This window comes from Cladophialophora immunda (genome assembly GCF_000835495.1).
Source record: "Cladophialophora immunda strain CBS 83496 unplaced genomic scaffold supercont1.1, whole genome shotgun sequence".
Classification (NCBI taxonomy): Eukaryota; Fungi; Ascomycota; class Eurotiomycetes; order Chaetothyriales; family Herpotrichiellaceae; genus Cladophialophora; species Cladophialophora immunda.
In genome coordinates, this window is record NW_015622541.1 from 3,914,022 (window position 1) to 3,941,651 (window position 27,630).

Below are 27,630 nucleotides of genomic sequence, written 5' to 3' on the forward strand. Positions count from 1 at the left end.
GGTTTCCGGTACGGAACTTGTCAATGATAGTTTCAACTTTGGTCTTCTTTCGACCAGAAAAGTCCGACGACGAACTGCCAGTGCTTCCGCTGTGGTTTCTACCTAGACTCTGAGACTGGTATGAGATATTCCAACGATCAGACTCACCGTGTCAGACTGTCAGACTGTCTCTTCACTAAGTGATACCTACATGGTAAATTGCTACACTGGCGTCTTTGATCTGAAATGCTCGTTCGAAGCGATCTTTCTGTCTCAACTTCTGTAGACACCTTACACCATTTGGTTGAGCTAGCGATAGTGCAATTTTCCAGAGCCAGAGTGACACTATATTTTGTATCTTTGGTATGCGATCACGTTGTGCTAACACAACAATCAAGATAACTTCAAGATAAATGAAGTCTAACAGTTAGCCCGATGATTATCGTCATAATAACTACTTTGGTCCTTTGGTATGCTTCTTGCGGGGCCGAATTGGCGGTCCTGGTCACCCATCATCTCACACGATATCGATACTGCAGCCGCAAGGCTGAGATTCCGAGCCCAGCGAAACCTACCTAGATGGAGCCTCACCCTTTACCGCATCTCGAACTCTAGTTGTTAGTTGTTAGTCTTACCAATCTGCCACTTCCTAACGAGCCATATATCTAACGTAACCTTTAAGAGTTGTCACTCGACACAGTAAGGAACACAACGCGCAGACGACGGAGTCGGGTGGCTACCGTTGGGGTCGAGTACTGTCACGTGATGGCGCGCGTCAAGACGCGTCCGCTGAAATGCGCGCTGTGACTTCTGGCAGCTTTCGCGCTCCTTGAACCAGTTGTTGTCTTTCACCAAATATTCCATAGAGACTTTATGATGGTATTGCGGCAATGCCTCTTGAGATAGCAGATTCGGACGCCGAGTCCGACTTCGATTCGCCCGTCAAGCGACCTACCACTCACCAAGTTGGAGAAGAGAATCAACCCCAGAGTCTGGCCTCACTTCCCACCATCGATTTCGATGAATACCTAGGTCCAACTCAAAAGCTCTCGTCCTCTGCCTCACACTATCTCAATGATTTCAATCAACTGGATGGCTCCACGGACATTACCTTTTCCAGAACAGCCGACCAACAGATCACCACACTTTTCGGAGAAATCCTACCGGGGATGAAGTCTAAGAAGAGAGCCCATAGTGCTTTACAAGACGGTCTTTCAGAGCCACAGCACGAGAACTCCAGGGAGAACTCGAAAGTGAAGAGGTCAAAAACGTATGGCGCAGCATCCAGGTCTCGCACTACTCAAGATGACAATTTGTTCGCACCGCCCTCAGAATGCGCTCCGGACCCCAGGAATTCAGATCCCAACGATCAGGAGGGGTATGGAGCAGATCAGGCAGTGTCGGACATACATACGAAGGCTGCTCGTCCGAAAACTCCATTCTTGACTGGCACAAGCAACCAAAACGGGGTAATTCCGCTCCTCGAACGATCCTTGGCTGACTCATCTCATTGCATGACCACATCGACAGCCTCGATGGGACAGTACCAATCCATTAATATAGACTTCCGGGGCTCGGGACAGGGACTGGACGTCAATACAAATCCGTTCGGAGCGTTGAGTCAAGTCTCATTCGCGGAACAACCCAACCAAGATATGCCAGAAAATCTCACGCACTTTATCGAGGTTGACGAAGGCAGATCGACTCACGTTGGTGGAAATCAGATTATGGTCTCTGATGACGAGCCGTTGCAAGTCCTATCACAGCGGTCACCGCAAAGACCTCTGGCTATTGACCCTGCTCAAACTATGGGGGAAGGTGGAGCGGCATCCCATGCCGACGGAGACAGTCATTTCCAAGTACCAGATCTCACAAACGACATACCTGATCCTGCTACTGTGACGGAAAATGTTGAAATGTCCATGGAGAAGGCATCAGTGCCCAGAAAACGTGGCCGCAAAGCGAGGAATTCTAGACTTCCTTCCAAATCTCCTGCTCCCAGCATCAATGAGGATACCGACGATATGGGTTTCTCGATTTTGGCGACCGCGACCAGAGCTCGACGGGGAACAGTAGAGTCTTTGTCTTTGTCCCAAGCATCTCAGACATCTGCGACAGTTCCTCCAAGCAGGAAGAGAAAGAGAAGGAAATCAAATCAAATCGATGAAGAAGCACCCGTGGGATATCCTGCCGGGTCGTCCCCCTCGAAACACCCAACAAGCGAGCTCAATCTTAGTGATGAGGCCGAAATTGGACTTCCAAAAGAAGCCTACAAGCCGCGTCCCAGTCGTACGCGATCAAAGAGATTTGTTGACGAGGATGAAACTCTTCTGCCTGCACCGGTAGCCGATGAGGATCACCGTACCCCGGCAAAGAACAACAGCAACAACACCCTAGAGCAAGAGACCCCTCCCATAAGTGCGGCAAAGTCTAGCACAAAAAAGGGTAGGAAGAGTAAAGTCAAGCGCGCGAAGACCTCTGCAGCGGCCTTGCTCAAGAGAGCAGAACCAATGTTGAGTGATGGTGAAGACGATGTTGTCTGGATGGACTCGAAGCCGGCGCCGGTGAAGTTGGACCTGCCACCTGACTTGAAAGCGTTGAAGAAGGAATCTGATGCCCCGAAGGGTGAGCAAGAGAAGGAACACAGACAGGAGAGCGAACAGACCAAAGGCGCTAAGAGCAGCAACATCATCATCGAAATTCCCAACCATCCAGAGGTTAAGGACCCAGCAGTGGAGCCGAAGAAACGGGGCAGGAGGCCCAAGAAACCGGGACATCAGCAACAGGAGCAAAAGAATAATGAAGAAACGGAAGAAGAACGAGAATCATACTCAAAGAGTCGCACACCGCTAGCCGAGAAGTCCAGGAACATTGCCCCTGGCACAGACCAAAATCTTCCGGACAAAGACCTAACAAAAGCGCCCACTTTCTCCCCAATCACATCTCCCGAGCCAGAGGCTGAGAAACACGTGCAGTCAGAAGAGAACGAGATCTCATCTAAAGGAAACAAGCCAATCACCACACCAGCAAAGCCGGTTTCCATTGCACCACCCTCATCTGCAGAAAAGGGTCCGACAAAGCACTCCCCCATCAACCCGCCGAGTCTTTCCGCTTCGGGGCGGAAAGTGATCTACCGAGTTGGGTTGTCTCGCAGGCAGAATATTCCAAGCCTCTTGAGGAAGGTGGACAGAGATAAACCACCGCCAAAGAATGTGGTGAGGAAGGAGAAAGAAAGCAAGAAGAAGAAGAAAGATGCGGACGCAGATTATGAGGGAGAGGATGGGGTTGGGGGACCGGGGGAGATGAGAGGCCCAGATGGAATGCTGATTGAGTGGGAGTTCTAGCCCAAGGCTCTGGGGAACTCTTGAACCGCCTTGCGATCCTTCGGCCATTGTTTCTTTCTTACCACATCCCCCATGGACGACGATCAGGTTGCTATGATGACGAGGTTCCCTCAGTGCGATGACTATCTATATAGTATTCGAATATCCGACATGCCTTTGTAGAGTAAGCAGAGCCGATCGCGCCACGGCGTCTCGAACAGGATGGTGATTCCCATCTGTTCAATCTCTCAGCATAAGTTTTTCAACCAACTGTCTTTCGGACCCAGCACATTGAGATACAAGACTGTTCACGTACTCGCGAGGAATGTTGTCAGGCAGCCCAAGATGAGCGTCAACGTTCCGCGTGTCGTCGAATTACTTGACCCACCCCACGAGTCTATACAAGTAGTTTGTATCAATGGGTCGGGCCGTAGACATCCGTCATTCCGTTCGAGCTAATCTGATGGGCGACAACGACCCGGTACGGGAGGCCGACGACCAAGTAGCTAAGCCCCAAACGGGACAGGATGGCCATGGCCGTGGAGGCGAACAAGTAGACATAGACCAGTAGTGACGTGACTCAATAGCCGATCGTAGAGCGCAAGGGAACAAGCTACGAAAGAATGTTTGAGCATTTCCACTGGTGGAGCCCTGGACTCTGGACACCTGATATACATTTCTACACACATTAAGGATTCAGCCTCATCTATCATTAAGGGCACTCTTTCAGCTCACCAGGAGCGCCATACTTGGCTGCATGTCAAGGAGAGGGGATGGCGCGGGGAGAGGCCCCCTCCAGCACCCAGTCAGCCAGGATTGCAACGCTCCGCGGTGCCTGCCATTCCATTGACCTGCAGCTACCGCAAGGAGTTGGCTTAGTCAAGAGGATGTGATGCTAGGCAGCTGTCCAACTTTTCCCATCCCCTCATTGATCTCAATTCTCATTCGCTGGTGCTGCTCTCTTCGTCGCCTAAATACGAAAGTCGCTGCGGTCCAGACCACGCCTCAGTCAGGCTACGCTGCAGCGCCCACGCCCAAAAGCGTGCCAATTGCAACCGAGGGAAGGCTGCAGCTGGTCACATTGCACCTTTCCGTTTGGTGGACTAGAGCCTCGCCCTCACAGTCAGCTATTTTGCAGACATCATCCCAATCCATGAATTGACAACGCCCCGATATCAGAGGATATCTCCTGTCTGACTGGACTGCAGATTTCCTAGTCTTTCACCATCACAGATGGAAGCCATACACCGAAGAATAAGTCCTGGCTACAAATGGAAACCACTCAACCTCAGGAAGAACGAGTTCCGAATCCTCAAGTTGCATGAAATCGTCCAGGAGGAAGAAGGAGAGGTGTTGAGGGTTTCGGTACTCAACGTGTCGATGAGCGGGCACCCTCCATACAATGCTCTATCCTACACTTGGGGAGACCGGTCACACCAAAGGAAAATCCTGCTGGACGGATGCCCACATTGGATCACCAAAAACCTCCACGAAGCGTTGTGTGTACTCTTGAATCGCGGAGTTCGGAACATTTGGGCCGATGCCCTGTGTATCGACCAGCATGACCCAGACGAGAAATCACTTCAAGTTGCACGCATGGCCACAATCTTCCAGGAAGCTGAAACAGTGGACGTGTGGCTCGGGCCTGCACCACGGGAATCCAACGAAATATTAATTTTCATGAAGAATGTGAATCTCACGAAATGTGAGCAGCAGGACTGGGCGCAATCACTGAAACCAGGAGACCTCCACAAATTTGAGGACTTCAGTCAGGATTTTCTGGATTTCCTCAGGTGCCCTTACTGGACGCGACTCTGGGTTGCGCAAGAAATTGCTATGGCGAACGACATCAGAGTGAATTTGGGTTCTCAATATCTAGCTGGCTCTGTCTTTGAGTTGCTATTCTCATACGAAATTTGGGAAAAGATTCAGCCTAGAGTCTTTTTAAACTGGAGGTGGCCGCACTACCAGTTATTCGAACATATGGTTCATCTTTGGGGACTCCGCGCCCAACGCCGAAGTCGTCAGCCAATTGATCTCCTGAGCTTAATGTTCCAACTCAGGGCCAGTGAGACTACCGAGTTGGTGGACAGAGTTTATGCCGTGAGCGGCTTAGCATTCGATCACAGAATGTATATTGCGGAGCCAGACTACAACTTACAACCGGAGCAACTGTGTGCGGACATGACACAACGTTTCATCAGATTGACGGGCTCTCTTGATATACTCTTGCTAAACATGTTCAAAATTGGATCCCCCCGAACATGGGTGTGCCCTTTGCTTGACCTGGACAACTTGGACGACTTGGCCGGTTTAGGGGGTCTTATCGATTACCTCAGCGGAAAATCACACATACCTCGCTGCGGAATTCCAGGGAGGCTTTGGCAAACCACAAACTCTAGACACACAAATGGGCCAAAGGTAAGGCTGAAGAATGGGGCTATGAAAGTCTTAGGGCTGCGCTTGGGGACGGTGAGCAGATCGCTCGATGGCAGCTCTTGGTTGGAGGCATATTCTGAAGATAGTGGCGCCTCGTCGCCTGCGATTTCTCGTGACTGGGAACTCGAGATGTTCGAGTCATTATGTCGTCTGTTACTGATCCACAGCCCCTTTTACGGCCGTAGCAACTTGTTGCAAGAGGTCGCTGTTCCATTATTCAAGGACGTGCGAGTCGAAGGGTTTTCACAAGGCACCGGCCGTGGCAGCCTCTTCACTTTGTGGGGTCGAAAGAGCGGTCCTCTCTTCATGACTACACGGTTCGAAAAGCCAATCGAGAGAATGCTGAGGCGCGGTATTGCCACCACGGAATCTAAAGCTGGGGTTCCGCCCCCCGATCCCCCGCCCGAAGGTATGATAGAGGAAGCGATGCAGGCGGCACGCACTGTCATGGCGGATTTCACAAAAGCCGTTCTGGTCGGGTCAAAGCATCTCGCCTTGGTCCGTGATGGCGCACCAGTAGGGCCAGAATTGGAATTCTGGCTCTTGTCGGGACTGTCTTGGCCTGTTATCCTGAAACCTGAGAGTTCCGGGTATACCATTACAACATATGCCCTTGTCGACTCCGTCGAGGTTCGCGGCAAACTGTGCCGAGTGATGGACGGAGAGGCGTGGCGAACGGCGACCGAGGACGATCTGAAGTGGGTTACTTTGATTTGAGCCCGGGCCAGTGATGTCTCGAAGGGGAAAGGGAGAACAGGATCCCGTGAAATACTCTGGGTGTCTTAGAGCGTGAACAGACGTCGTTGAACTAGGGCGGGCTTGAATATTGGACAGGCCCGAAGCTGTTCCGACCTGGAGGGATACAGATCATGGCCTTCTGGCTTTCGTGTCAACGGTGATGAACCGAGACTGCTGAGAGAAGGGAAAGGATTACACTTCTGAACTGGCTATATCCATGTACGTGTGTCTGGTAGCTCTTGGAGCCCTCTCAATTCCAGTGGCAAATTTATGCTAGGCATGTAAGCGTATGCGTAAGTCTCCTCGAGGGAGATTCCTACGCCTGTACATTGTATCATATCATCAGCCTGCATGCACCTTAAGATGCTATGCCATGTAAGTGGCCCATGCCCTGTGTTGAGAGGATCTAAGGGCGATCACAGGCATAATGGCTCATGCATAGATGGCCTTTTTCATCGCCGATTAAAGTCAATCAGCTAACCTTTGTGTAGACTTCGATATCCAAACTATATCAGTCGTACACATTCTCCAAGATTTGTGCGTCTCCATGATCCGGTAGATCCTGATTCCTGACCAAATTGTGTGTAGAAAGAGTTGTTCTCCGCTACCGAATATATATATCGTCACCCGTACCGCGCAGCGAGATCTCTCAGGTCTCCGAGCATCCTGGGCGGCGAAAGAGTTAGCTTGTGCGTGTCATCGAGGGGGCCGTGTCACGGGTTGCTCTGACTGGTCTCTCAAAGTCTCGTTCTCGGGGAAGAGGGCAGACACGTGCGTGTTGAATCTTCTGATTCGGGATTGTTAGTCTGGACGGTGAGACGGAGCGGCGAACTCTCATTGTTTGCTTTTGCTTACAGCTTGTACAGGTCCAGCCGCCCCTGGTAGTCCTCCTCCGGGGGAGATATTTGCATGTGGGATCGATACGCGGTCAAGTATGCGGCGCCGAATTTGTTGCAGGCGGGCATCCACTGGCCGAATTCATCTGTTGTTCGACGCTCGCTTTTATCAGCCTCCCTGTTCTTGCTTTTTCCCTCCTTTTTTTGTGATGCGGCAGACGTGGAAATCCTATGGACTTCCCGTTCCCTTGACTCACATTCGTTATGGGCGTAGAAGCAGCAAGCATCAAACACCAACGATGTACCTGTATCGGCATCAATCCCCGAATTAGCGTACCAGAGGTCGCCGTGCACCAGAGAAGGCTTGACAGATCTGCCTTCACTCTCCATTGGCCGAAGCAGTCGAGGAATCACCCTGTCGAAAAGAGTCGGAATCAGTGTGTCGAATTCGGGATCGGGCCCTCTGGCTTTCCGTTCCAGGTCGAGCGCACACCGCATGCTCTTCGCAAAGAAGGTCTCCCAACTGTCCTCCCAGTCGACCGATTGGGGTAGGTTGCCGCTGTAGGTGGTGACATGAAAGCCGAACTTGCCATTGGGAGACTTGCTGTGCTTGTGCAGGAGGGCTAGCTGTGCTGAGGACTTCTCGGGGTCAGGCATGTCATCCGTCATCTCTCGATATTCGCACAGGAAAAAATGTGTCTCCGGATCACTCTGATACGTGCCCCAGACAATCGGCTTTGGGACAAAGTCTGGCTGCAGGCTGTAGATGGCTTTCATGGACTCGAATTCGCCGTGTACCACGTTTCTACCCGTGTCGCGGGAGAGGACCTTGATGAAGAAGGACTGTTCGGTAAGCCCATCCGCCAACTCGACGTCGATTCGCGCAGTGTTCGCCCAGAAGCTCACGCCGTGTCCTTCGGTACACAGGATGCGGCAGCCTGGGCGCAATTCGGCCACCACGCTCGGATCGACATCGGAATTTGCCCCTCTATATTCGCGGGATCCATCCATCTCGTCCAAGTTCATGATGCCAGTCAGTGCATACGTCCTTGCCTAGAATTTTTTTCTGGAGACATGCGAAGGCTTGAGGGCGAAGGCGACCTGAAAGCCATTGCGGCTTGTTCCGGGCGCAGTCTTGTGCTCGATCACAGTAATGTTCCACCTCTTATCTAAAGGTGGTGATTCTGCATGCAGGCGCTCGAGCGAGCCTACTAAGCGCCCGGTTCTAAACCAGGTTGATGCCCGGTGGGCCTTACCTGCAGTTCAACAGAAGTGTTGGGTGTTAAGCCACGGCAGTGGCCACCCACCCACAGTTAGATCTCACAGTCTGACACCTCGACTACCATTGAGACACCTATCTAGGTACACACGTCTTGCGCCCACCGATGGACACCCACCTATCAGCCTCACATTTGGTGAACCCCCAGCTGATCCTGAGAGAGACCCCTTAGCCTTTCGAGTCCTACGAGCATTGTTTTGCAGGACATCGAATTTTTCCTCTAGTTGCGCTCCATCCTATTGATCATGTCCTGCTGTAGAGGCTTTGAATATGCGGTCTCGAAGATCTTGCTTCTCAATCTGTCTGACCTCGACGCCCGCCTCTTCCAGTCTCTTTCTTCCTTCGTTGAGGCCGATGAATGTTCCCGGCTCCGTGATGCCGACATAGACCAAGTTGATCGAGTCCTTGAGCGCGAGGATTCTCTCGACGCAAGTTCGATTGCCACTCAACCGCTCGTTACATGGCTCCATGGTCGTGTAAAGAACCGTGTTCTTGGGTAGTACTTTTCCGACGTGGTCATCTGGGACCTTGTGTTTCTCGGCGACTTTGATGAGGCAGCAGTGTTCGGCGTGTGTCGAGCCGGGGTCTCCTGGTCTGTCACCAGGTAATTCCAATGAGTAACCGGTCGACAGAATCTCGCGACTGTCTCCATCGACAAGGACGGCCCCGACACAGAACTTTGTAGATGCCGGAGGTGAGAGTCGTGCCTTTTCGAGAGCATATTCCATGTAGGCTTGGTGATTACCTGGTTGGATGGTAGGGTGAGGCGATTCGGAGGCCATGCTCATTGACTTGATGGAAATGGATGGACAAAGCCGAAGGTGTGTTGGACGAAAGGAAGGAATGAGAAGACGTATTGATTCGGGCGTCGGTTGGTCGTTTCTTCAGAGGCAAAGCGGCAGAGGCCTGAGTCAAAGTGAGGCAGTGATCTTCAGGAACATGAAAGTCTATCTGGAATAAACCTTCGGCTAGTCTCGGTTCACGGGGCCGCCCGTGACAGCGCAGCTTAGCGCCCCGCCGCCGCCACGTGGAGCCCAAAGACGTTGTGAATAGGTAGGCCGTCGATAGGTGGGCGCAAGACATGTAAAGGTCACTGTAATCTAGCCCAACTTACAACATGAGCAGCTCAAGAGTTAGACGTGTGAAAAGCTGCTAGTTTAGGAGATAGGGTCTCTGCTTCGGCTTTCTTAGACCACCACCAATGAAATTCTCTGGAGGCGATGGGAGAACCTGAGTGGACACTGTGACGCAGAGCATGTTCTTCATGCCTGCGCAGCCCGCCAGCACATCCAAGGTGCCTGGATCACACACCGGTCTACGGACGATATATTGACCAATTGCTGTTGGGGACGGACTTGATTCACGCTGCACGCTCCGCGGAGTAAGTCCAATGGAATTTGTCGGCGGAGGCCACACCCAAACCCCGGGCACGGCTGAAGTTTGACAGCTACAGCCGCTTTTGTGAATAAATCTTGAGATATAAGAAGAGTGTGGTACGCTGCCCCGTTCTGTCTTCACTACCAGCCCCCAAAGAACCCTTCAAACGCTGGATCAAGACCGAAGCCATCATGAGTGACGAAGAATATGCGGATCTCGACAACGAACAGCAGCTTGATCTCTATGAGTACTGGGACACCGAGGAGCAGGCTAAGAAGGGAGGTGTCAAGACTTTTGAAGTCAAAGAAGAAGGCGGTCTGATCTTTGACAGTGGCAAATCTGACTATGCTGTTACAGTCGAGCGGGTACTGGGAGTCGATGGCTCGGGGGAAGCAATGGCCGAGGACGGCAAAACCCACACCGCGCAAATGACTGTGCTCATCCTCAAGATAGTGGTCGCTGCGAAGCCAGGTTGTCGAATCCGATCGGTTGAGGCAACGCTGAGGCTGGACAACCCAAAGGGTGGCTCTCAGCCCAACCCTGTTGTGCAAGCCTGGGCTCCGTTTCGCAAACTGCAGCTCACTAATCCGACGGCCGCGAAGATAAAGCAGACGAGTAATACGACCGTCGGCGCCCAAGCTACCTACCAGGGCGCTGGTTTCCACACAGACCACAGTCGAGGGTATGAGATCGACTTCGAGCGCACATACTACGACTTTGCGTATTCCACTCCGTGCATGGACCCAACATCACACAAGAGGGCCGGGGTGACGTGGTACATGGAGCAGAACGACCTTCAAAATAGCAGTGTTCTGCTAGAGACTTTTGCCGCCATCCTCTTCACACGAGCGAGCGACGGTCCCTACCTTGTAAGGTTTGACATTGACGTTCGCGGCGGCACCCTCTACGACTTCTCAAACAAGCTCAAGAGAGCCTTCGGTCTTGGACCAGGCCACACGAAGCCATTCCTGGTGCATCCGTCTCCAAATCCCAAGGTCCGTGGAGGAGAGGGTAACGACTTTCTTCTCGGTATCCAAAACTTGAAGGATGATCTCGGAAAGCTACGAGCAGAGCACGACAGCACAGGACTAAAGATTGTTCGTAAGTCGGGCCAGGGGGGCTCTGCGGAGGAAGAACCAACGCAGCCGGGTTCCGATAATGCCGAAAATGAGGCTGAAGGAGAGGACACCAGGGTGAATTTTGCAGAGGATGATGGGCAGGAGGAGGGGGAGGGGGAGGGTGGAGAGTTCAACCCTTGGGCAGACGAAGCTTGAGACAGGCGATAGGCCACGCAGAAGAGACCGAGGGGGCACAAGAGTGTGCCCCGCACAGGCCATGATCCATTGCTATCCATATTACGGGATGGAAAGATATGAGAGAGCTGAACTCGTAATCCTCGCTAGTGAGCGAGCTGCCTGAGCCCCTAAGCTTAGCATGATCGTATCGACCAACCACAAGATTCCATGCCATGTTTGACCTGGACCATTTAGCACGAGGTGGTGTACTGCCCACAGCCAAACCTAGGGAGAGAATTCTGAGGCTGAAGACGGCTGTCCGTGGCAGAGATTGGGGACATACGCTAGCGCAATGCATGTCTCAAAAACCAGGTTGGTGGCTGGGCTGACGAGTCGAAACTGGCAAGTTCTGAAGAAGTTACCTCCGCCAGACAGGGCCCAGGCCTGGTATGAGGCGAAACAGCTGTAGCCTGCCATGCAAAGCCTTATGTTCTTCGTGTCAGCCACTCATACTGTCACAGGTGGCCCGAAGTTACCTGGCTGCCATCACGGAGGCGTATCTTCCACCACACTAAGTGTCCGGTAGCTACTTCAAAATACTTAGGACTTGACTGCCTTCCATTTCACGTGGTTCCGACGCACCGATTATACACACGGCGGTGGAAAATGGGATCAGAGATGAAGGAGGGCATTGCCATCAACCGAACAGAGCCCACTAGGCCCCTCGAGCATTTGAAGACTAAGTGGAGACAGGGTGAAGCAAGGACTGCCACATCTGCCGGCGAAGAGCTTTGGAATGACCTTATATCTCTCAGTCCGGAGAGCGAGAAGATTATAGAGGGAGACTCACATGCCATAGACGGCCTATCGGACTTTTTGGGCAATAAGAGCGGTGAATTGGCGATCGATGATTGCGTTCGGTACTCGCTGCTGAGCTACGCGGTCGATACCCTCGAACTGGAGTCGGCGAATGCCACGACCCTCAAATCAATAGGGTTGGCTAGAACCTTGATTGAAACACAACCATATCTCTCTTTCCTGCCAGCTGTCGAGGGAGTCATTCCCGGCGACTTTTCCAGTCTCGCATCCCAGGAAAACGGACAGCCGCCAAACTGTCTATTCAAATGGGAATGTGGGAACAAAAACCACGACAGGAACCGCACCATGAAGAAAAAGGTCATGTTCACGCCTGGAAAAATGTCCCCGTCGGCCATGTCACCTTTCTTTTTCGCACTTTCTCGTGGTGCAGACGAACTGGTCAATTATATGATCGAATGCATGGAGACATTTCTCAATCGGACGCTCGCACAACGCCAAAACCCTGCTCCCGGGCAAGTCTCATCATGCACTAAGCACATTCTTAGCAATATTATGGGAACGTATACTCCAGCAGGCACTCCGCTAGAACATACAGCGAAGTCTTACGCGCTGATAACCACCATGAAAGATTCCGAGACCGTCGCCGCGCTGGGTAGCCCTGACCCACGGACACAGCAAGCCAAACAGCGCACAGGACACCTGAAAATCATAGAGGACTTGCTGACTCGTGACCCAAACCTTGTCACTCGGGACACCAACTTTCACCAAGATGGTGCGGCCGAACCTAGACGAGACAAGACTTTCCAGGAAGCTCTGGATTCAGAGAAATGGCTCCTTGTGGGTACGATCATTGAGCTGGGACCACCAACATTGGTGAGTGAGGACCGCATCCTGGCAGAACTGGATAAGGCCAATGCAAACGCGAGAATGACTCCAGCCCAAATGCTTCTCGACGGCTGGTCCAAACATAAACCTATGACCATCAAAATTGCAAAGAAGATCATCGAGCACAACTTGACCCAGCTCTGGCAAAGTGCAACAACTCTCGCGGAAGTGCGGAGCCTGATGGAGGATTCCCAAAAGGCTACCGAGCTGCTGAAAGTGGCCTTCGAGTTTGGGCGCAAGAGTTTTGTGGGTACAATTCTCACCCAGGTTCCCGGGATTTTCGATCGAGAAATCGCACAGAAAATTGTCCAGAGTGGTCTGTTGGAGGTCTTGCAACCCATGCCCGTTCAAAGCGCCTGGCGTTCCCTTCTCTCAAAGAGTCCACAATTAGAGAAGGATCTACTGTCGCTGGCGGTGATGCACAAGCAAGTGGAATTTGTGGAAAGTTTTTGCCAGAAGGAGCCAAAGTTGGCCTGGGAGCGGTCTCCCGTGCCACAAAAGTGGAAATTCACCGAGGACGAGAAAGAAGTTGGCTTATATCCTCTTTGGCATAACAACTGTGTCCTGAAATCTGGAACGGATAGGTGGCAGGAAAGAACTGACAGAAGGACTGATGCTAGATGGGAAATCAGAGAAGTCCTGGTGGCTACCTGCATAAGGAACATCGAAAATATGCAGGAATTGTGCAAGATCTTTCAGTACTCCCACGGTACGTACTTGATATGTCGCCCTGGAGCTCGGGACTGATTTGCAAAGATACTGACAACGCCTTTAGAGTCAGGTATGGTACAAACCGCAAGCCAGCATCGTGGTTATTGTTGCGGCTAATCACAGACTCGACCCGGCTCTGCAGTTGCGGATCTTTGCTTTGATATCTCGCGATTCAACTCGCAGTTCTTCCGTCTCGACGAACTCGTCAAACTCCTTCCAAAACAAAAGGCACCTGTGCCGGACGAACGCTCCCGCCACTACGAGAAGGTTCTTCGTTACGCAGACTTTCCGAACTTGAGCTTTGACGGGGACGACGATCGACACGGCCAAGAATTTCGCGAACATCGAGAAGTATTCCAGACCCTCAAATGGCTGAGGCATGAAAACGGTGTCCAAGAGATTATCAAGCTTCGTGTTCCGGACAGGTTGCGGAACCCTCATGACGAGAATTCTATTGCAAAATATGTGAATATGTTCCGTGTTCGGGTCCTTGATTGGAGATGCCTGGATCTAGCAATTTCAATATTCGAGGAGCCGGAGCAATGCTCCCTCGAGACGCTTCATCTCTACTCTAGCGGCAGACGTGCTGCTGTCACTCACTGGCTGAGCACAGAAGGGATAAGGTGTCTACCAAGAGTAAGACTACACGTCTCAATTCCCTCTTGTTCCAGCAGACCTGCGTTTTGTGTACTGAATACATTCTCATCATAGCTCAAAGACGTCAAGATTCACTTAATCCAGGTTTGACCTCACACCATGTTCTAATGATCCTTAGAAGGCTAAAAAGATGCATATTCCAGGAATGTATGAGCGTATCTTGTAGGACAAAACTCGAAAGCACTCTGAACACGAAATTATTGGCCATCCAAAACGATCGACCTAGCTTTAAGTACAATGTCGACGTTGAGAGTTGGAATTCCCAACGATCCCGCAACAAAACGAGTCTTGCCGATATGTAAGTACTACCCCAAACTCGACTTTTTGCGACTTAGCTCGATTAACCTGGGATGATTTGCATCTTATAGCGCCGAAAAAGCGGTCCCAAAATTATGGCGATTCATCGAGACATACCGGGATTACGTTGACAACAAGACGAGTGAGGGCGGCGAATTCAAGCCCACGAAAATCGCCGTCATTGACAACGGGATCATGAATATACACCCTCCGGTCAATATAATGACGCCCCCAGGGCCAGACATTCCAGATGGCCCTGGACCGCCCCAAGGCGAAATGGCGAACGGCGTCGCAGAATCAGACACTCCCAAAGATCCAGCGGATAAGAACAACAGTTTCCAGGAAAACTTGGGGATTTTTCATCAAGTTGTCTCGGGCAAGTCGTTTGTAGACGAAAACTACGCTATGGGTTCGTGGTCGTTTGCCTCAGACCCGCATGGGACCCAGATGGTCAACTTGATATGTGCCATTGACCCGCGCTGCAAGATCTACGTGGCCAAAGTCATCGAGGGAAGATACGGGATAATTCCAGATCGCTTAGCGCGGGTGAGTGTTTTCCTTTGCTTCTTGGGTATCCTTGCAAGAACACTACCTACCGGCTTGTGGTGTGACGGTTTTCCCTATCTGGTTGCAAACTGCTGACTGGAGGTTTTCTGTTCTTCCCTCGCAGGCAATCCGCTGGGCGGTCGAGGAACAAAAGGTGGACGTCATCTCCATGAGCCTCGCGAGCTACGAAGAGGACGAAAAGGTCAAAGCGGCGGTGCAGGACGCGGACCGAGCAGGGACGCTGCTGCTATGCAGTGCGCACGACGAGGGGCTCAACGTCAACAAGGCGTACCCGGCCGGCATGGACGAGACCATCATGTTTGCCGCGTCGGACCGCGTCGGGCAGGTGACGTACAACATGGCCGGCGAGGCTTACAACTACCGCCTGCACGCGACCAACATCTTCGCCGGCGTGGTGCCCTTCATGCAGTTCGAGGAGAACGTGTCGGGCAGCTCGGTCGCCACCGCCATCGGCGCCGGCCTTGGCTCCCTGGTCATCGCCTGCCACCGCCTCGCCAACGCGAACCGCGACAAGGCCGAGCCCAAGTGGAAGAAGTCTTGCTTCACCAAGGCCCTAGACGCCATGGCTGTGTCGAAATACGTCCAGCTGGGCAAGTTCTGTAACGTGGAGCAGATGTTGGCCAAGAGACCCTCCTTGGATTTTGACGAAATCTTGCAGACGTTCGTCGTGGAGATTTCCAGTCTCTCTTAGGGCGAGTGCGAGGGCGACGCCTGCAGGCTGCAAAGGCATGGGATGCAGCTGTGAAGTGTCTGGTGCCCTGGAATGTGGACATTACAGCAAATGTTTGAAGCTTCTGGTTCAGATGTCTCGTGTACTTTTGTCCTAAGTTGCGTTTGAAATAGCTACATTGAGTTGCCAAAACGCCGTCGAATTCCCAAACCAATGACGCCTGCAGCCTTGGCTATTAATCTCCATTCCTGAACCATTTCCGTCTCACAGCGGTTCGGTCGTACAGAACACTGTAGAAATCGTCTGTTCGTCTATCTGTAGGATGTGAAATGCTTGAGAATCTTCACGGCTTCTTCATTTCCCCCCTTCTCGGCGGACTCCAGTGGAGTCTGTCCGTGTTTGTCTTTCGGATCGCGACTGGCACCCATCTCAATGAGCAAGATCAGGGCTTTGATGTGCCCGTTTAGAGCTGCCAAGTGCAGCGCGCGACGGCCTTCGTGGTCCTCTTGGTCCAAATCGGCTCCACGAAGCAAAAGACTCTTCAAGATTATCATGTACTCGACCTCGCGGATTCTGAGCGGCGGCCCATCAAACATGGCAGACAGCGCCGACAGTCCTTGGGAGTCCTGGATGCTGAGATCGGCACCGTGCCTCAGCAGCTTCCTCACGACCGCCGAATTTCCACAGCGAACAGCGACATGTAGCGCTGATTGTCCTTGTTTGTCCAGGGACTTGAGTGACGGGTCTGCTCCGTACATGAGAAGCAAGTCAACCTCACTATAGTCGGCCTGGCGGTATGGGTCACGCTCCGCCTTCACTCCCTCCCCACGGTTGTAGCCAAAAATGGCATGGTGCATCACTGGGGTTTGACTGTCGTCCCAGCAATTCGGATTCGCGCCGTGGTCCAAGAGAAGCTCAGCAATGTCGATATTGTGCTTGTCAATGGCGTGAATCAGGGTTAGGTCAAGCATGCGTTGGCGTGGTTTCTGATCACCACAGATACAGAGGCAGTAATCGTCGATCAGATCGCTGGCCCCATCGATTTCCGAGGTGATATCTTTTTTTTGAGACTCGACCAGCTTTTCGAAGAGCAGGGCGAATACTGCGTAGTGTTTCCCTGCCATGGCAAGGTCCAAAGGTGTCTTCTCAGTTTTGTCTTTCAAGACCAGCTGCGCTCCAGCCTCAACAAGAATCCGGGCCACGTCTTGAAACCCACCACTCGCGGCTTCATGAAGAGGCGTTCTACCCTGCTCGTCCTGTACGGACAGCTGCAGCCTATCTGCTTTGAGGATATTCTTGACCGGAAGGGTCAAACCTAGTCGCGAAGCAATGTGCAGATCGGACATCGAATTCACCCACGAATATAGCTCCTCCCAGCTTAGTGGCAACGTCGTAGGATCGTTGCTTAGATACATTGCCATAATTACGGCCAATGTAATTTTTTCTCTATTCTCGAACATCTCCAAAGCGTGCGAGGATACGTCGGGTGGAGGTGGGTTGAAGACCACCGCCTTTTCTTGCATCTGCGTGCTGGGTTCCGCCAGGGTAGAATCATTCTCTTTTGTCGCCGCCGCTGTAGCTGCTTCCTCACCTCGTTCGTTGGCTTCGGTATTGGTTTCTGCGGCTTCGATCGATTCAGTATCGTTAGGATCATTGGCGGCAATCGCCCGCTCCTTCGCCTTCCCTTCCCTTCCGGCATACTGGGACACGTCCTTCTCTGGCCCTAAAGACGGAGCGGTCGTCAGTTCGTAGAACCTCCTGTAAAAGGTTCCCCAGGAGAGGGCCGCATGAGCAAGAAACGGTTCCGTCCGTAGTAACTCGACTGTTCGGATTTCGGATCGGAGGTCCACATTCCCGGTCTCGATTTGGAGCAAGTACCGAATGCAATATATGCAGATCTCTCCGAGCATGATATCTAATCGTACAGGCAGACGAATGCTTGTCGACAAGAACGACGCTATTGCTGTCTTAACCGGGTCGGAGAGCAAACGCATCAGCGAGGTTCCAGGATCGATGACGATGAGCCCAGCGAGCCAACTGGAGATAACATCCATGTCTGAGTCGTTCGTGATTGTTTCCATCCGCTGCGATAGCGGAATGCTAAAATTTCGAATACGATTGGAAATTTTGGGAATTGCAACATTGAGGTCTCTTACGGCAAGAGGAGGTTCCGCGAATCCAACCCATACTAAGGTGAGCTGTAGAGGGAGTGCGATGGATGGCTTGCTTTTTTGTAGCTCTGTGAGATAGTCTTTGATGATGTCGTCCAGCACATATAGTTTTCCTTTGCCTTGAATCCGTTTGATCAGAGAGCGAATTGGCGAAAACAATGGTTGAAAGGCCGCCAAGGGTGGGCGTCGACTTATGTCGACAGTCATGCTTCGCAAGTGATTTGTGCGCAAAATTGCGGCCGTAAACCTGCAGAACCAAGTCAGATAACACTAAAATTAAACGTACCATGTGTAAGACCTACACTCCTCGAGATGTCTGGGCGACAATTCCTGGTAGGTTCTCGACCGCTTGAGGTCCAGGAACCGCTTCGAAGAGATTGAGACTGTCCAACTGTTCTCGAACAACCGACTCAACATCGTTGCAGTTCCTCGACTCGTCAATATGAACCGGTATGTGTCCAAATGGGGTCCGGGAGTCTGGCTCTTCTCGGCTTGTTAGGAACAATTTACAGTTGAGCGAGTAAAGTTTGCCCAGAATTGCATAGAAATCGCCAACGCATTCCATGTTGTTTTCATCCCACGCATCGAGAACGATAAATACGGATTCTTCTCCTCCGATACTCGAAATGACTTTGCCGAGCGCATCTAGAAGGATCTGCAGAGGAGGCCGCGCCGTCGCTCGGGCAGACGTTTTGAGGCTCCAGATATTGGTGAAGTTTTCATGCTTGGTTGCGGTGGCCGCTTTCCCTTCCTTGGGTGATTCTGTCTGTTTTACGTCAGCTGCTTCCTTTGCATCCCCAGTTCCATGACCTGCTGCGAGGTCTGCGGCTAGTAAACAGGGTCCACCGACACCGTCAGCCTCTTCGACAAGTGTTGAGTCGCAAACTGGAGGTAGAACCTCCACACTGTCAATATCATCGCTTTTAGGATCGGAACGGCGACGCCTGGGATCCTGAGAGGAGATGTGAGTATCGACAGCCGAGAAGTCGGGTCCCAGGTCGCAGAGCTGGCAGAGAAGACTCAGGGCAAGCCGCTCTGCAGAAAGTGCTACACAGTTGCCAATATAGTAATAAGCACAGACGCGTCTGATGCCGAAAAGCACATCAATAGCCCGGGAACTGTGTCAGTTAGCTGGTGTGAATGGAAGAGACCGGAGTTTGGCTCGTACGCTAGAATGCTTTTGCCAGTCCCTGGCTCTCCCCAGCAGAACAATGTCTCGGATGTGCCGTGCTTCGCATGTAGCCATTCCTCCCAAAACTCTTTGCTGGAAATTAACCAGTCACAAGTACCGTTAGATCGGATTCGTTGGTAATGCTGGTGGCGTGCCAGATTAGTGCCGTTCGGCATCAAATCTCGAAACGTATTGAACCGGTGGTCGATACTGGGCAGTATCTGTTTGATCTGGCGCGCAACACCCTCGCTCCTGGCCCATCGAGGGCTAGTCGGGTGAGACTTAGCATCGAGTTTGTATGACCTATTGACATATTCTTAGATGTGTGGCTGCATAAAAACGAACATGATCAGAGCCTCTAGACGTACCGCGTGTTGGCAGGAGCCTCAGTAACGGCTAGTATTTGCAATTCTTCTCGCAACTTCTGCACTTCCACTGAGTGTTCCTGCTCAAGGGCCGCAGTGATCATCATGGAGGGCAGCAAGGCTTCTAGACTCTTGTCCACCGCTTGAAACCGCGACTGCACCATCTCGACAGTAGCCAGCAGCTGCGCTCTGCGAACAGATGAACGCTGAATCCTTGCTAGCACGACGAGTTTATTTCTGTTTGGCATACGCCCCGGATCTAAATCTCGCAGCTCTCCGAACTTGTCATTCAGAGATGACAATATCGACTTGAGATGTTCTAGCTTGGATACAAGGTCAGCGTATTTGACTCCAGACCTCTGAGCAGCAATGTCGAGCAAGCTCTTTTGGACTTGGGCTTTCTCTTGCCCTAGAGCTTCTTTGGTGTCGTCGAGGAGATCCCTTGATTTTGGTGCGAATTCCGAGTGGAACATTAATGGTTTCAAGGTCATCACTGAATTGGTGATCGACTGCAGCTCTTCTGCAAGCCAAGTGAAGAGTTGTCGGTGGTACGCATGGACCTCGACAACAGGGGCCGTTGATGCAACTTGACTTGAATCGTGGTCATGGAGGGGCATAAGGCTGGCGCGAACTGCCTTTTCGACATCTTTGCTCTTAGAGGAACTCATCAGGGCGCGGACGTCTATATATCTGCAGTATTTCGCCAGAAAAAGAATGGCAAAGAGAGGGAGATCACAATGATAGATTGATGCACGGGGTTGATCTCCTTCATTGCGTTGAGTCTACTCTCAGCTGAGGAGGACGGACAAAGGAATACTGTATTAAAAGTAAAGGTGAGCGATGCCCAACCGGGTTAGTTCTTGATTGGCTTAGTGGATGTCATGTGACAGTCTCGGCTCAGTCTGGCTTCATGGTGGGGCTTTATTAGTACGTGTCTTGCGCATGCCAGTGCAAGTAAAAGTAGTTAGCTTCACAGGCTAACCCCGCCCCCAAGAAACTACCTAGCCCATGGAGTCCTAATTCAGGCATGCTTGGGATATACCATACCTGGAACCGTTGATCGAGACATCATTTCCCAAAGGTGCTAGCCAGAAAACGACTTGTGCGACCCCATTCTTCCGTGGCAGATTTGTGCTCCTGAGCTTCTTCAACGGTTGTCCGTGCCACCATCTGCATTTGGCCGCTGTACTTCTCACGAATCCGATCAGCGTTGTCAGGTGGAGCTGGTCTATTTTGATCCTGTTGAACTTCAGGACGCTTAACAACAGCTTCAAGAAAGAGCCACAGATCCTCAGAGATAGAAAGGACTTGCAAATATGTTCTGAAAGCAGTAGGCTCTGAGATGAATGTAGCTATATAAATGTAGGTTGCAAATGTTTGCGCGATCAAAAATGTTACAAGTCCGAGGGTGTTTTCAAGCGTAGTTAAAGTCGCTGTCGCTGTCGCCGAATGGGCGGCAAGCTTTGTCTGCCATTTTCATAATCGGCTTTTATTCAACTCCTCAATGAAACCCTTCAATCACACGAGTATGTCGAGTCATCATGAAAGGAGACAGGGCATCCTTATTCTGATTTATATCCTAGTAGCTAGGGATTGGATCGCAATTCTTCGTGGTGGCTTCCTGCATTAAAGTCGTGGCCCGGCGTTGTAGGTCGGCTGCGACTCTCGCCTTACCTCAGTCAGAAAATTGGCTGGCGCACACCACTCACGACCCAAAGGATTCCACCAGTGTTGCTCTCTGCCTGCTGCCTGTGCGCTGGTTCTGATGGCAATGGCACCTCGTCGCCTCATCTGGGCGTCTGCATCATCAGTGCATGGGCCATGCCTCCTCCAACATCTCTGGTGGCATTATGGCATATGTTGGTCTTCCATGAAGCCCACGACCATGCCCGCAACGGCAGCATCGCCTAAACCGTAGGCGAGTTTCCCAGCATCAACTTTACACATCTAATCTTCTTAAGAACTTGACACCAATCAAACATGCTGTTGAGGGAGCCAGCTGAACTCTTGCTCAGTGCCTCGCGCCTACCGAAGCGCCTGTGCTTCCTGCTCCGGGCCCATTCCGACCGTATCACTTCCAAAACAGGTTTCAGCCTTACACCATACTCTGTTGTGCTCTGGTTGAACTTTGCTTTCTACACGACGCTGTCACCAAACTAAGTTTGATTTCCCCAGAAAAGCGAACGATGAGACTCTCCTTCATCTGGAATGCGTCACTGATCTTATCGTGGCCCGGAAGAACGGTCTTTGCACTTCGCAAAACTGTGGTGAAAAATGTGTGGACAAGATGGTACGTTCGCACTCTGCTCTCCGACTTTCGCTTCCAACCTGACCATCTTTCTGAAGTCAAGTAGAATATTTCGTCGGAAGACCAACGAACCTGCTACCAGCCTTTACCTACCAGACGGAGAACGGCCCTCTGAGAGTCCCCCGAACAGAAGCTTAATCAACGACAATGATGTGGTTGACGAGAAGGGACCTCTCGGCTTTAACTTGCTCTATACACCCTCCGAGCCCCCGATTGACTTGATCTTTGTTCATGGCTTGGGAGGTGGCCCAAGAAAGACTTGGAGCCGGAGACCTTCGATCGCGCAGGACGATTGGCCCAATCTCCCCAGAGACGCCGCCTTCGAAAGTGTCCGCATTCACAGTTTTGGATACAACTCGGACTACGTCAAAAGCGAAAATGATTGCTGGATCATCCACCGTTTCGGTCAGTCCCTGCTGGCAGACTTGAGAACCCCGCCGCGTCTCGGGAAGACAGATACACACCTGATCATGGTCGGGCACAGCATGGGAGGCTTGGTGACAAAGCGCGCATATATGTTAGCAAACATGACTCGTCTCTCGAACACCTGACAGCCAGATTCAGGGCAATGTATTTCCTCGCAACACCGCATCAAGTCTCAGACTGGGCAAAAGTCCTGGATCGCATGTTGAAGATCTTTTCTCTATCGATCGACTTTGTGGAGGAGCTGAAGAAAGATTCTGGAGCACTTGAGTCTATCAATGAAGAATTCCGCCCCTACTCTGATCAGTTTGAGCTGTTTGCATTCTACGAGATGTAGCCAATGAAAGGCCACGGGTCAAAGGTCGTTGAGCCCGAGTCTGGAGTTCTAACTTTCCAGGGGAGACTCAAACCCCGATGACGGCTGATCACAGATCGAGTTGCAAATTTGAAGCCCCAGCAAACGAGAGTTATGTGAGGCTACGTAACTCACTTGCCACTACAGTCGCAAACATACTGGATAAGTGGGCGAGACAAAAAGAGGCGCAAAGGAAGCGCGAACTGAGTGATCTGAACAGGTACTTACGCATACCTCAGCAGCCAGAAGATGATCTTGAGCTTGCCCAAAGTCCCCGGCTGTCTGGCACTTGCGAGTGGATCGCACAGAAAAAGAGCTACTTGGCCTGGAGAGATCTTGCCACAAATGCACCTACCATTCTCTGGATAAATGGAAAGCCAGCCACAGGCAAGTCGGTTCTTGCGGGCTATATTATCGCACAGCTACAAGAGCGAAAGTTAGCCAGCAGCTACTATTTCTTCAAACATGGCGAAAGTTCAAAGTCCAGGCTCATCAATTGCCTGAGATCACTGGCCTTCCAAATGGCTCGACAAAATGATCAAATTCTACGAATTCTAGGTGATTTGCATAAAGAAGACGCCGAGAGTGACGGTGGAACTGATCGCAGTTTTTGGCGCAAAATATTTCTCTCGACAATTTTCAAAACCCTGAAGGAACGCCATTATTGGGTCATCGACGGCCTAGACGAATGCGAAGGTTCTGAGGCTTTTATCGAATCCCTCATAAGTCAACTCGACCCCGCTACAAATTTAAGAATCCTTGTCACAGCTCGGGATACGCCGAAGATCAAAACGGCGTTTAAGACTCTTAATGCAGACAGATATTGTGAGCTACCCATTTCGACTCTCGATACCCTGCGGGATATCACCCTCGTCATCAGCGCAAAATCACATTCCCTAGCAGTAAAAAATGATGGATTTCGAGCTGCGTTACTTGGGAAGGTGCTCGAAAAATCTCAAGGCTCCTTTTTATGGACTCTCTTGGTCTTAGAAGAGCTTTCAAATACCTATGGCGAAGCAGAGCTCAGGAAGGTGCTCGATGATGTCCCCCGAGACATGAACTCATTATACCAACGAATTTTGGACTCGGTGGAACTGACGACAGCCGAGAGTGGAAGGAGAGTGGCTAAGGCCATTCTCAAATGGGTGTCGTGTGCTATGAGGCCGCTTAGCACGGAAGAACTCACTGGTGCGCTGAACTTAGATCTGGGGGACAAATATGACAGCCTCGAAGAAATAATCCCCAAAATATGCGGACAGCTCGTTGCTATCGACAAGTTCGGCAAGGTTCAGATTGTGCATGAGACAGTCAGAGAATTTCTCACCAGGCATGACTTACAATCCGACTTTGCCGTGAGCAAATTCCAGGTACATGCGAGGATCGCCGAGATATGTTTGAGCTACCTCATAAGTGACGAAATGAGGCCTTCTACAGCCAGGAGACAAGGCTCGAGACGGCGCTCAGCGATGACCATCGAGAACTCAAAAATGAAATTCTCCAAATATGCCTGCACAGCCTTCGCGCACCATCTTGCCAACACCGATTGCGAATCAGTCGATATTCTCATTCTTCTTTCCAGATTTCTAGAATCAAATATCCTTTCGTAGATCGAAGACATCGCTCAGACCAGGATCCTTACGCTAACAATACGAGCGGCAAAGGACCTCCGGACGTATGTCAAAAAATGCAACGCACCACCTATTGGGAAAGAGATTCAAGCTGTTAGAGGAGCTACAACAGATCTAGTCCGCGTTGCCGCGAAGTTTTCAGACGCTCTTACCTCTAATCCAGCTGCTATCTACACCCTTATTCCCCCCTTTTGTCCCCGCAACTCTACGATGTACAAAGCTGGTGTGAAATGCCGGACAACAAGACTGTCGATTAGCGGCTTATCTTACGATCACTGGGACGACCGGCTGACGTGCATAGACCTTCAAAGCGACAATTTCACATGCATTGCGTCCGGAGACGAGCTGTTCGCTGTAGGGACCACATCCGGAGTTGTCACTGTTTATCACGCGACCACATGCGAAGAACACAAGGGTTTAAACCACATGGAGAACCCCTACAACTATTGCAATTCAAGCCAAAGTCTGGCGTTCTCGTATCATGTGGCTTGAAGAATGTGACGGTGTGGAATAGCCGCACCGGGGATGCGATTTATAAACTTCCGGCTCCGTTTCGATCCATGGCCCTTGAATTTGACAATGATATACTAGTGGTGGCATCGAGGAGAAATTTCTTGAGATCCTGGGACCTGGAGAGCAATGCCACATCACAGCCGGACAGACCTTGGAGTCATTCAGACGAAGAAACACAGAAACCGTCTCGTCTTCAACCATGTGCCATTTCCTTCTCTCTTGGACATCAAAAAATGGCTCTGGCATACACCGGTCAACCCGTCACTATCTGGGACCTTGAATATGACGAATACTATGGCAGCTGTGGGAAAATGCTGGTCAACGGTGAAACCAGTAAGCATTTAGTGACGTCCCTAGCCTTCAACCCCAATCCTGACATTCGACTTCTTGCTTGTCTCCTACCTTGACGGCCAACTTGGCCTCCTTGACCCTTTCGAAGGAGAGGAACTGGAAAGCTTTCGAGCAAACTGCCGCGCCTTGACTTCGAGCCCGAATGGACGTCTGCTTGGAGGTGTGGCTGCGTGTGAGACTGTCCATATATATGAGTTCGACACATTGAGACTGCTTTACAGGATCAGATCATCCGGGCTGGGTATCAAACAGCTAGTTTTCAGTCGAGGCAACTCCCATTTTGCAGACATACGTCGGTCCCAATGCAATATTTGGGAGCCCACGATGTTGTTGCGTGACACCATTGCAGACGATTGGAGTGAGAGCACATCAACGTCCGTAATTGAAGCAAAAACGTCGGACGATAAAGTCAGAATCAGCACCATGGTCCTTCATGATCAAGGCCAGGTCATTATTTGTGGCAAAGATAACGGCTCAGTCTGTCTGCACGACGCTCGAACCGGCGCGTTTCTACAAACGCTTCATGAACACAAGTCTCAAGTTCGCATTCTCACTTGGCAAACTTCTGGTCATATTGTCATGAGTGTGGATACATCAAACGGGATATACGCTTCCATTCTGACGAAGGACCCTAATGAAGGATGGGTATCGAAGGAGCCCCCGCTCCAACTTCGCCTTGATTGCGGTAATGGCATTGTCCAGCTCCTCAAGTCTGAAACGACCAATAGATCAATCCTTTCAACGCGAGAAACGGATTATCTTTGGGACAGCAACGGGAAGCAGCTTGCTACACGGCCATATCTGAAGACCCCAGGCATCAGACTCTGGATACAGCATCCTCAATCGCAATCCCATGTCATATGCATTGAAGGGGAAATTGCGCGCATCTGCTCTTGGGATGACTGGACGGAAGTTTCAAGCCTCCGACTCGCAGTGAATATGGCAGGCGTGCAATTGAAGAGCCTCCGAGAACACGGTTCAGGTCACCGACACCGTATGCTTCTGGAGCTGTCTGAGCTGAATGGCTCCGCCAGAACTCGCGGCCTCTATCTGTTTGACGCAGCATCGTTTCACTTTGAAGTGGACGCGGCAGGGGGCAAGAAGCCTGAACAGAAGAAAGTTGAAACCAATAGACTTGTCGACGCGGAGATACCTCCAGCTCAAGCAGCTCTATCAACTGAGGCCGACAACGCCTTTAGCGATCCACTCGTGGAGGAAGCAACCATACAGATCCAGCAACAAGGGATTGCAGACGTCCTCTTTGGCCCTCGGCTCATGGCTTTAACCGGTCACATCTCCCATGTTATCCACCTTAGCGACACCGGGAAACTTATCTTCCTAGACGCAAACTCGTGGGTTAGCTCTATTGATCTCGACGGCCTTGACAGATCCGTCGTGACGACGGCAGCAACTTTGGCTCCGGGGCCGCGCACGCCGTCAATCCAGTATTCTAGACACTTTTTCGTGCCTTACGACTGGTTCTCTGGCACGCGAGACATAGTGTGTGCCGCTACAGCACGAGACATCCTCTTTGCACGGAATGGCGAAATTGCCATCATCAAGAACGGCTTGGACTATGCGGAGGAGGTTGTGGTTGGGGTGCCTTTGTAAGGCCTCTGTAAGAGCTCGCACATACACTTGTATTCAGGGATCGGATCCGCGGATAAGCTTACTGGTAGGAGGCAGGGTGTTGGGGTGAGATGGATCTAGGATGAATCTATACAAGAGGCAAGGAGATCGCGGGGGAAATGGAACGGGGAAAATATCATGAACTGGTGACATTTACCTAATCAAGGAATGGGTTCAAGAACTGTTGGATCTACGTATCTTCCCTGCGGAATTCATTGGCGTGTTTCCTTTCTTTCCGTCTTTTCTTTCTCAACGAATTCGACCCTGCCTTTGTGATCCCACCGCGCCGGTCTAACCTCACGCGACAGGGGGTACTTGATCCTCGTATTGCCTGCTTGTAGTCCCATTAGAGTCTTGTTCCGACGGTAGACACCCCATCTAGATTCCGGAGTCGGTCTGAAGCGGCTCCTCGTCCGGATCGAGGTACCCGCACGGGTCGGACGGGTCGTGGGCGCGCGGGCTCCAGGCGTCCCAGGTCTCGCACATGTCGGCGAACCGCGTCTCCCAGGGGGGCGGGAACGCGATCTGCCCGCGGTTCTCCACGATCTGCACGGCCAGGCCAGAGGAGGCGTGGAAGGCGATGTGGCAGTGCATGATCCAGACGCCCGGGTTGTCGGCCCTGAACGCGAGGATCAGGTACCCCTTGTCCGGCAGGAAGGCGACGTCCCGGCGCGGCGGGTTGGCCAGCGTCAGGTTCGCGCGCGCGACGTCGCACGCCGTCTGCCCGTCCGGCACGCACTGGTCCAGCACCGCGAAGTCGTGCCCGTGCAGGTGGATCGGGTGCTCCCCGGGCACGAAGACGCCGGGGACCTTGGGCACGGGGTGCGGCAGCAGCGGCGTCCCGGACTTCTTGGGCCCCGAAATGATGGTCAGCTGCACCCATTCTTCCTCTCGGGTGTCGTTG

At 51.7% G+C, this 27,630-nt stretch overlaps 6 protein-coding genes across 6 annotated transcripts; 3 read left to right on the forward strand and 3 right to left on the reverse strand.

Annotated features, from left to right (window-relative positions):
- The first annotated feature begins 824 nt into the window (after positions 1-824).
- PV07_01145 (uncharacterized protein) lies at positions 825-3,552 on the forward strand. Its single transcript, XM_016387654.1, has one exon. It carries the CDS (start codon positions 870-872, stop codon positions 3,321-3,323), a length of 2,454 nt encoding a protein of 817 aa, XP_016254582.1. The 5' UTR covers positions 825-869; the 3' UTR covers positions 3,324-3,552.
- A 3,550-nt stretch (positions 3,553-7,102) lies between these two features.
- On the reverse strand, positions 7,103-8,341 carry PV07_01146 (uncharacterized protein; the record flags this gene model as incomplete). Its single annotated transcript, XM_016387655.1, has 4 exons — positions 7,103-7,145; positions 7,210-7,266; positions 7,335-7,461; positions 7,573-8,341. The coding sequence occupies 4 exons, from the start codon at positions 8,339-8,341 to the stop codon at positions 7,103-7,105; spliced, it is 996 nt and encodes a 331-aa protein (XP_016254583.1).
- Positions 8,342-8,830: 489 nt separating this feature from the next.
- PV07_01147 (uncharacterized protein) lies at positions 8,831-9,376 on the reverse strand (the record flags this gene model as incomplete). The annotated part of the gene is made up of 1 exon (XM_016387656.1): positions 8,831-9,376. One exon carries the CDS (start codon positions 9,374-9,376, stop codon positions 8,831-8,833), a length of 546 nt encoding a protein of 181 aa, XP_016254584.1.
- A 786-nt stretch (positions 9,377-10,162) lies between these two features.
- Positions 10,163-11,245, forward strand: PV07_01148 (uncharacterized protein; the record flags this gene model as incomplete). The annotated part of the gene is made up of 1 exon (XM_016387657.1): positions 10,163-11,245. One exon carries the CDS (start codon positions 10,163-10,165, stop codon positions 11,243-11,245), a length of 1,083 nt encoding a protein of 360 aa, XP_016254585.1.
- A 4,878-nt stretch (positions 11,246-16,123) lies between these two features.
- PV07_01149 (uncharacterized protein) lies at positions 16,124-20,187 on the reverse strand (the record flags this gene model as incomplete). The annotated part of the gene is made up of 4 exons (XM_016387658.1): positions 16,124-18,230; positions 18,286-19,101; positions 19,152-19,457; positions 19,523-20,187. The coding sequence occupies 4 exons, from the start codon at positions 20,185-20,187 to the stop codon at positions 16,124-16,126; spliced, it is 3,894 nt and encodes a 1,297-aa protein (XP_016254586.1).
- Positions 20,188-21,793: 1,606 nt separating this feature from the next.
- PV07_01150 (uncharacterized protein) lies at positions 21,794-22,587 on the forward strand (the record flags this gene model as incomplete). Its single annotated transcript, XM_016387659.1, has 2 exons — positions 21,794-22,344; positions 22,392-22,587. 2 exons carry the CDS (start codon positions 21,794-21,796, stop codon positions 22,585-22,587), a joined length of 747 nt encoding a protein of 248 aa, XP_016254587.1.
- Between the last annotated feature and the right edge of the window lie 5,043 nt (positions 22,588-27,630).